We start from the raw sequence: 10,180 nt of genomic DNA, 5'->3' as shown, positions 1-10,180 counted from the left end.
CAAATCCATGGCTTTGAATGATTCCCAAACAGTGAACTTCAGGATTTGTCAAATCTATGAATTTGACATGTTAGTGGATTTATCAAATCCAAAATTTCATTTCCTTGATCCCAAACAGGACCTAGATGTTTTACTTCATCTCAGACTCTCAAATGCATGGAAGGAGAGTACGTATGGAAGCAAAGGCACAGCAAGAAAGAACCCAAGGGAAGAACGAGAGCAGTATGCAATACCGGTGGATTCGTAGTTGTGGGGTAGATATGTCCTGCTCCTCCCGATGCAAGTAAAGTCACCTTGGAGATAAAACGGACCACCTGGAATTCAAATAGAACTGTTAACGATGCTTCTCAAAGTAAAATAGTATCTATAAATAAACATGGAGATTTGCCAATCCCATACAGGTGGGGCCCATTATCTGGTGATCCACACTGTTGGTCTAATGAGCTCCACTTTGAATGGAGGTGGCCCCAAAAAATCCAGATTAGAAATCCTTGGCTGTCAACCTTTGGCTTTTTTTCCAAAATGTTGCTAAAAAAAAAAAAAAAAAAAACTGTCTATTAGTAGGCCAGGGTCAAAGGGGTAGGATCTTCCAATCTGAGAGATTTTGGGGCATCGCCCAAGAAACAAACCATCATATCAACATCCTGTACCACTGAACTCCACTGGTATGGATCGGATGCATCAAGCACACTATTCATGTAATGATCCACTGGACCCAATAATTCCTTTATGCAACTGAACAATTACTGTAAAGGAAGTTCAAATGAAAGAGAAGATTATTGGAACAAGAAACATCACGTCACCTGTTGTGTTTCGGTATTTAGAGTGTCCACCCCATGGCAGTATATTTCTGAACCATCCTGTGAAACCATCAATGCAAAGACATGCTTTAGTGAGTAGCTTTCCAACTCTATATTTTTTTTCCTTTTGGTTCTCCTTTTTTTTTTAATGAATGGAACTCCGCAAGTGGGAGTTTTGTGCTTTCCCTACCGGCCCCAAGCCCAGGTAAAGGAGGATTGCGCCAGGTTGGCAGCCGATATCAAATTTCTGCCACAACTTTTATCATGAATCATGACAATCTGATCCAATGCGGAAAAGTATTTGTTAGCCGACCCCAAGTAGTTGGAATAAGTCTACAATGATGATGAATACCTTTGCAACCCTATCCCTTCCCTCGGGAATGAACCATCTACTAGGCTTTGGTGAGAAGTCAAATTCTATGGGGTACAAATCCACAGACCATAAAGAAATTTTAAAAAGAAAAAAGAAACTTTCCAACCCATAAAATATTTACAGAGTTAGAAACGAGAAGTGTTGGGAATACGCAAAAGCAAACCCCGAATTTGGATCAAACAATCGAAAGATAAATGCAACAAAGCATGAACAAAGGACACAGATTTTACATGGAAAAACTCTTGCAAGAAGGAAAAAAAAAAAAAACTACAACACAAAGTGACAACAATCAGTATGAAAACAAAAAAGTACAAGAGATGGATGAACTTACAATTCAGAAAACCCTCGTTTTCTCCTCTCTAAACCTTCGAAACATTTTAACCCCGATTGTTCTACCCTAATCCCGCAATTACACCTATATATATAGCATAACACCCAGAATAGGAAACTAATCGCACAATTACGCAAAACTACACGCGCCATCGATCTAAGCATCAATCGATCGACATTGATCAAGTAGTCCTCGATCGATCAAGCCCCACATGTTCGATCGCTCGAACATGCTCAAAGTGTCCAAAGATTTTACAAGTATTTCCAAATATCGTCAATCGCTCAAGCCTCTAGGACAATCGACTGAACCTGTCCAAAATTGTCCAGAGACCAATCTATATAATTCGGGGCTCACTCGATCAATCGACCAGGCTGATCGGTCAATCGAGACCCCTGTTTTGTGTACAGATTGAAGATATTAGACAACAAAAAGTACTACTAATTTGAATCATGCACCATGGAAACGCAACGACCAACAAAAAAGGATTTTCATTAAATTAAGAGTTCAGATAAAGATGATGGTCATATCACTAGGGAGGAATGTAACAACGATGCATGCACACATAAACCATTTTACAGATGGCATTTGTGTACAGCAATTAGGACTGTTCATTCGCAGGGGCACCATGTGGATGTCCATATCCGAAAACTCAAGTCGGGCACTGTTACACCTATCTTATTAGTGGACTGAAAAGATGATGGCTAACTAAGAGTATCAATGACAGTCAACATTAAAACTTGCAACAGTTACATAGTAGAGTTTCCCAATCATTGTGATTTTAGGATATACCCCATCTTTGTGGTGACAGTCCTAATCACCATACATGTTGCAATGCATATTGTCTGGACGGCAGTTCAAAGAAATCCTAATCTCATAATAGCATTGCACTGAACATTGCCAAGTATAGAAAAGGAAAAAACATGAGTAATTGAAGTAGAATGAGGGGAAGGAACCTGAGAAGTCAGCAAATCTATAGCGAAATGGTGTTCGAACATGAAAATGCCAGGATTGCCATCAACAGCCTTCAATAATGCCCGCTCAATCTCTCTTCCAGTCATATCGGCAGCATGGACAATTCTGTGATGAGAATGCCCACCCTCCCTTGCGAGATGCAGGTTTCCATCATCTCCGTGATCAAACGATGCACCGATGGCTATTAGCTCCTTGACTCTGTCAGGACCTTCTGTGCACACCACCTGTACAAAACTGATGAAACTTATGGAAAGGTCCAACAATGCGGCTATCTATAGCTGGTAATCAACCAAATCAAATAAGAATCTGGGACACAACTGGGGACACCATATCTTGCATAACATAAGATCACGTACATGGTACATTGATGAGACATAATATTTAACATCTGAGTCTCAGAGGGTTGCTAATTCTACATGCCACTAGATCCCAGCCCAGCGACATGTGGCCACGCCTGCCAATGTGGCACACACGTTCGAGATCCAAGCTGTCCACAAGGTGAGTCTGACATGTATCCCAGCTCAAGAATCAAGCCCATCAATTCATAGAGTGACCACACGTGTTTGCATTGAATGTGGACCCATTGACCAATCTTTTTACTGCCAATTTCTTTCTTATAATGATCAATTGATGGATCTGATTGTTGACGATGTATACCGAAGGGGCCCACTGATTGATTCTGGCCAAGATTGCATACGTGTGATATGTTGAATATATGGAAGTGTCTAGATTGGCTGGAAATTCACATGACTGGAGCATTAGCAAACTCCTGACACTAATAATTCGATGATTGGTCCAATTTAATATTTGGCAGAAAGTAGGAGAACACAAATATTCAAAGCAATGCTGTGTTTGGATGCACTTCTGAATTGAAATAATTAACTGATTGATTTGTAATTACCACCTTCTTGCTACTTTCTAAATTGCAATTACATCAATTTCAAGTTGGAGTTGAAAAGAACGTAAATGCAATTTGAGGGCCACTGCCTCAATACAAATACCAAGAAATGTCATTACGATTCAGACACTTCTTCTAGATTGAACTGAACGTTCATGGTTCAAAACAGTAGTGCATGCAAATGCAGCCTAGATTAAGAACTCAAATGCAGTATTTACCATTACTACAACTAAATAAACATTAATACTGTTAACAAACACAGCTAATACAAAACAGAAGGATACAGAATCGAAGCTTTACCCTGACAGTCTCCTCATCACATAAATAAGCCCCGGCAACGATAGTATCCCGCATGTGGTTCTCTACAGAATCCAAGGGGCACAAAACGGCACTGACTCCACCTTGTGCATAGTTTGTGTTGCTCTCATGAGGCTCGGCCTTAGTAATTACTGCAACAGACCCATATTTCGAAACTTCTAGAGCGTAACGAAGGCCAGCAACTCCACTTCCAATGACAATGAAATCAAAGTACTTGGTAGCATTATCAGTCAAACATGATAGTGTAACATTTCTGAGGGAAGCGCCATTCTCAATAGAAGGGGCTTTAGAAAAGTCATATCCATGGAAACGCAAGAACTTCGACGACCTGAAAAATTATTGCAAGCCCATAACATGTCATTGAAACATTTGTACTAACTTCTACAAGCCTGTTTGGATTTGCAAAGTGCTTTTTTTCTTTCATGATTTGGATCTACAATCACTTTTTTAGGCTTTAAGTGTGTTTGGTTAGCCACTTAATTAATCAATTTTAGAAAGAAAAAATCCAAATTTGTGCTTTTTTCCACAACGGCTAGCCCCCCATTTCCTACCATCGTTTTGCTTCTGCAAACTTGCAAAATGCACTCATAAATCAAAGATCTCACTCTTGTTGGAAGGTTTGTTAATTGCAAGCAAGTGTAAAGCTGTACACCACCACGGATGTGCCATCATGGCACATAGGTCTGAGATTAAATCCATCCACCAAATGGTCTAATCATGTTTTCCTTAAAATTGATCTAGTCAGTCAGAAGGTGGGCCCCAATATTGGAAACAGGTGGAAGGGTTAGAAAACTTCAACCAAGTGTTTTAGAGCCATACATTTGCTTTGCAACTTGTGGCCCACCTAACCAGTGGATCAACCTAACTCTTGAGCTAGGGCATCAATATAGTGGTTCCTTTCCAATGAATGGATTGGATCTTGGACCTACATGCCATGATGCCAAACTTGTGGCGTGTACATGAGTTGGATTGCACACGCAAGTGGGCTTAGCACAAATTTCATCTCTAGAGAAGCCAGCCAAACACCACTATCCTATAAACCCCGCCTGCAGCACTTTGGGGCCAACCGTGATGACTGTGCGGCATCCACTCTGTCCATCCAGGGGCCACACCATAGGAAATGAGGTAGATTCAAGACTTAAGTAGGCCACGCCATCAGAAACAAGGGGGATTCAACACTCACCATTGAAACCTTCGTGGGAAATTGTGTTTTTCTTATGAGTGTTTACCAAACATGCACTTTTTCACATAAGCAATTCTCAAGAAATAATTCCAATGAAGTGTTTCTTGAGAATTAATTCTGCCATTGCTAGAAGCAACACCAAACAGACCCTGAGATGTTTACATTTGTTCTAGGAAAATGCACACATACGTTAATATGTAGAAATCAAATAAAAAGAAACAAACTTGAAAGACGAGCATACTTCATAAAGTAAGAGGAATGCTATCATGCCACTTTGAGGTCATGGAGTTCCATGACACCCTATCACAACATCTCTGTAACACGTGGCACAGGCACACAGTGATCAATACTGGTGATTTTATGGTAGACCACGTGGATGGGCCATATCCCAAAAATCAAAGGGAGTAAAGTCAGTTATCCATCCAATCAATGGCCTGTAAAGGAACAGTCTGAAGCATAGCAATGGTCTGGAATCAACAAGCATAATCGAGTAAACCAGATGGTTATTTTCATCTAATCATTGTTATTTTTTACCCATATCTCATCATTGTGTTGGCCCACCAGAATAACTGTGCTGATAAGTGTACAAGTCTGCCATACAGTGAGGGGGACGGAACTTCTACGATGCGGCTGTCATGATGGCATCCCTTAAACAGTTTTAGGTTCTGGAGAAAAAAACAAATGAACTTGATGGACAAGAGAAGAAATTTTATTTATATTACCAGTAATCTTGAGAGTCATATTTCTAGGTAATTGCAATAAATGAGCACGAATGAAGCAAGACGAAATCTTAATAAGAAGAAAATGCTACAAATCAATGAACACCTTGAAATCTCTCTGTGTATACTTCTCTTGAAAGTTATGCCAGAAAACCAAGAAGAGTGTCTGTAACATTCATCCCCACTTAGTTTCACTCCAAAATACAAATTAGCACTCCCTGTTACCAGACTAGTTGCCATTGTAGTAATACTGCAAAAACAAGGGAGCAGAATTTCATGAGTAAATACTTTCAAATTCAAAAACCACATCCATAGAAAAGATACAAAAGGCTGTAGGTGCAAGCAATTGAGGAGTCAAGCTACTTTCCCAAATACACACACACACACACACAAAACATACAGATATTAGGTGCAACCTGTTTGATACGAGCGCCTAGATGTCTACTCCCATTTGCTCAGATGTTATGTATTTCAGCTCAAGCATCAGCGCAGTGCTACTGAAAAAGAAAAAAAAAATAATAATAACTCAATATTTTTGTATTTAGAAAATGGCAACAAGGTTTCCCTAATCATGCAATGAGGTAAATTTGGACAACTAACAAGGTTAAACTCTTTTTCTATTCAAAACAACCAATTTTCTAGTTAGTGAATATGAAAACCCCACGACTGAGTTTAAAATGGAAGCAATGAGTTCACATAGCCAAAGTAAATAAGAACCGAAAACTAATCCACAGGCTTCCTTTGGCTAAATGATGAGGAGATTACCCCCATGGCCCGAACTGAAAACTAATGAAGCCAATGGGAATCCATGGACTACCTCCATAGAGTAGCCAGCAGTATGACAGTAGAACCTCTAATTGTAAATAATAAAAACAATAGAGAGAGAGAGAGAGAGAGAGAGAGAGAGAGAGAGAGAGCCAATTGAAACCAAAATCTGATAAAAGAATGCCAACATAAATCAATAAGAGATGCATAAAACAAGCAACACCCTGCCACCGTCCCTTATGACCAAACATAGTGCTGTCAGTGTGCACCCAGATTTGTGGATACCCAAAGTGTCAAACCTGATTGAATATGTCTGGATAAAGAACCCAATTAACTCCCACGGAGTTGGGTCCTGTCAGAAATCAGGTTGGACTCAGTCCGATGGACTTGGATCCCGTTGGAAATCAGGTCAAGTTGGTTGCCCATCGGGCATCCGAATATATAAATTTTTAGCTTTATCCTTTATTAATTATAGAGAGCATATCACATGCAGGCAAGGTACCACAACTTGTGGTATTGTACCATCTTTTCACCAACATGCCATGTGTAGGACATGAGTATCATTGAAAATGCTGGTTCCTACCATGAAGATCACCTCAACTGAGACAAAATTCAGGTCATTCTGCTCATTAGGTGGGCTACAGTGTTGGAATCAACGGACAACCGGTGTTTGACTCAAAATACAAGTGTGGCCCGCCTAGTAATCGGATCAGCCTGATTCTCAAGGGGGGTGATCTTCACTGTGGCATGTTGGCAGAAAAGATGGCATGTTACCACAAGTTGTGGTACCGTTGCCTGCATTTGATCAGTTTTTTAGATTATATTTTTATTTAAAAGCCATACAAAAGGCATGTTTCTAGCAACTAACAGGATCCAGATCTGAACCTACACGACAGGCCATACCCAATTCCAGATACAAAGCCATCCTAATCCTCATTAATGCCCAAAACTAAACAAGAAAGGACCAATGGGATACCTGACTCGATCAGATTCAGATCCGGTACCTCATATTCCATTAGTTGGGTCCAGGTACAGGTTACACTAGAACCTAACCCCAACCCAACCAGTTGACAGCCCTACCAAGCATCAATTACACCAAAATCCTTTATAAATATAACAATATCAACATCAAAATACAACTTTACAATGAATCTTAATGAAAACATAGAGAGAGAAAGCCTCTGAGTACATCTATAAATTTGTTTAAAAAATGAAAAATTGCAACCACCACCCAGAGAAATTTACTATAAAAAACCGCCTTCCCTCACTTCCGAAACGCAAATTACATAACAAACCAGTATAAATCTTTCTATTGCAATGCTCAAAACCATCAAATCCCGGTTTTTGAACAAACCCCCACTTTTCAAAACTCTATGGAACTTTTGATCAAGCAACTCCATTTGGGAGTCTGTGGGTGCTTTCATATGGTAGCATATGGAGTACAAAATCAGAAATAAACAAAAGCCATACTGAAAATCCACCCAACACACAATAATCATTAACATGAAAAATAAAAAATAAAAGACCCCAACTTACAACGAATAAACAGCATCACCCAGTAAAAAGCACCCCATGATTCAACCCCCCTCACCACTTAAACACGTCAACTAATACGAGAACTAGTGTAAATCTTTCAATTCAATAACCAAACCATGAAGTCCCAACATTATAACCGAAACCCACTTCAGAAACTAATGATACGCTCCATCAGACAACTAGTCCATATCTTTTTTGGACAAACAAAACCCACGACTCAATAAACAAAAACCCAAGATTTACACTAAAAACCAGTATAGATCTTTCACTTTCTATGAACGAACTATCACATCCAAGAATGATAACAAACCCCCTTCAAAAAGCCAAATACGCCTGAGATCAAACAACAGAACCGGATACAACTACATTTGATTCAGCATGAACTAAAACCCAAGATTTACACCGAGAAGCAATACCAATCTTTTGCTTTCAATGGACAAACCATTGGTTCCCAGAATTATAGCAAAATGCTGATTCCAAAACTCCATTAAATATTCAAACCATCAACTCCCAACGACAGAACAAAAACACTTTTGAAACTCCATGAAAAATTCAATCAAACAACTAGACGTTATCATTGCATTAATAAATAAAAACCACGATACTACACAATTAAAACCCAAGATTAACACTAAGAAACCTGCATAAATCTTTGGATTTCAATGCACAAACAATCAATTCCAGATGTTAGACAAAGACCCACCTGCAAAACCTCATGAAACATCCAATCAAGCAACTGGTCATTGCCGTTGCATTAATATTTACACCAAGAACCAGTATATATCTTTCGATTTCAATGATCAAACCATCGAATCTCGACGTCAGGACAAAAACCAACTTCCAAAACTCTATGAAACACTCAAACAAACAACTGGTGTGTACCATTAATTTGAAAAACAATAAAAACCAACATTTCGTATCACTTTTAAAAAAAAAAAAAAATTTTAAAAAATTTTAAAAAAAAACAGAGGAAAAAAACTCTCTCATATGTCTATGCATGTATTTCCTCTGATTCCAATGCTACTCATCAAGAAACAGCAAAACCAATGTCTGAATCTTCCCATTGTGCTCGAAAATAACAAGAACAAACATCTAATCTGCCAATAAAGAAAAGAACGAGGAAATGAAACAGAAGGGGAGATTCTGGGAGAAGAAAAAACAGAGAAGACGGGTTTGATTTCCATGCAAGTGGGTGTTTGGGAGAGCATTTTTTGGATCGATGGAGTTGAGAAATTCCTACATTTCCAAGTCGCCACAGCTGACTTTCTTCGTGCTTTTTCCAATTTACTCTTTCCTTGGCGGCTTTCGCTCGAACCGCTAAAAAAACGCTCTTTTCGTGTTCGAAGGTCGTGCAATCTGGTATATATGGGAAACGGATTGGCTACCCCCCCTGACACCAGCTCCGTGGCCGGTGGTCGGTGCTCCGTGGGCCCCACCATGATGTATGTGTTTCATCCATTCCGTTCATCCATTTTTAAATATCATTTTATTCCTTAATACAAAAAATTAGAGGGATATAATCTCATTTGGACCACACCATATGAAAACAATAGTGATTGGATATCAACCATTAAAATCCTCCTAAGGCCCAATATAATGTTTAGTTGACATCCAATCTGTTGATTAGGTCATAAAGGCCCAGATGAAGAGAAAAAAAAATATATCAGATTGATCCAAAACTTTTATAGCCCCAAAATATTTTTAATGGTCAACCCTCATTCAACACTGTTTCCTGTAATGTGGTCCACTTGAGATTTTTATATATCTCATTTTTGTATTAATACTGTAAAATGATCTTTAAAAACAGATGGATGGCATAGATGAAACAAAAACATCATTCTACGGCCCACATAGCACCGACCATCAGCCATTGGCGGGTGCCAGGGGGAGTAGCATCCAAATCGCTACTGAAGTGACGTCACCAAGCTCTGTAGACCCCACCATAATGCATGTGTTGTATCCATGCCGTCCAACCATTTTTAGAGATCGTTTTATGGCATTACAAAGATAATAAGATAGATCTAAGTTTCAAGTGGACCCACCACAGAAAACCATGGAGCAGTCACACCCACCGTTGAAACATTTATAAGGCCCACCGTGATGTATTTTTGAGATCCAACCTATTCATAAGTTAACATAGAGATAGATGAAGTGAAAAAATATATATATCATCTTGATTGGAAACTACTGTGGCCCCTAAGAAGTTTTGAACGGTGGATGTCACTGTCCCCACTATTTTCTATGGTGGGGTCCGCTTGAACTTTAGATCTATCTCATCCTCTTTG

The 10,180-nt window shown here is 39.2% G+C and overlaps 1 protein-coding gene and 1 long non-coding RNA gene across 8 annotated transcripts in view; one reads left to right on the top strand and one right to left on the bottom strand.

The window, feature by feature from the left end:
* The window catches only part of LOC131237722 (L-aspartate oxidase, chloroplastic), a 27,502-nt gene extending 18,219 nt beyond the window's left edge, over window positions 1-9,283 (bottom strand). The window contains exons 1-7 of one of the 7 annotated variants that reach the window (XM_058235666.1): window positions 9,136-9,283; window positions 5,995-6,091; window positions 5,701-5,844; window positions 3,675-4,020; window positions 2,458-2,700; window positions 804-860; window positions 234-314 (exon numbers count right to left, since the gene is read on the bottom strand). In XM_058235666.1, coding sequence (XP_058091649.1) covers window positions 234-314; window positions 804-860; window positions 2,458-2,700; window positions 3,675-4,020; window positions 5,701-5,834 — 861 coding nt within the window. In that variant the 5' untranslated portion in view covers window positions 5,835-5,844; window positions 5,995-6,091; window positions 9,136-9,283. Of the gene's footprint in view, window positions 1-233; window positions 315-803; window positions 861-2,457; window positions 2,701-3,674; window positions 4,021-5,700; window positions 5,845-5,994; window positions 6,092-7,335; window positions 7,492-9,135 lie in introns of those variants that run through there. The other 6 variants (XM_058235663.1, XM_058235668.1, XM_058235667.1 and 3 more) reach the window with 6 other exon arrangements.
* LOC131237724 (uncharacterized) lies at window positions 5,649-5,966 on the top strand. The gene is made up of 2 exons (XR_009167382.1): window positions 5,649-5,874; window positions 5,910-5,966. It is a non-coding gene; the product is annotated as an uncharacterized LOC131237724 (long non-coding RNA).
* Window positions 9,284-10,180: the final 897 nt, after the last annotated feature.

Source organism: Magnolia sinica, chromosome 2 (genome assembly GCF_029962835.1).
Source record: "Magnolia sinica isolate HGM2019 chromosome 2, MsV1, whole genome shotgun sequence".
Lineage (NCBI taxonomy): Eukaryota > Viridiplantae > Streptophyta > Magnoliopsida > Magnoliales > Magnoliaceae > Magnolia > Magnolia sinica.
Note: the sequence above shows the minus strand (reverse complement) of the source record. Positions and strands in the feature narration are given on the sequence as shown.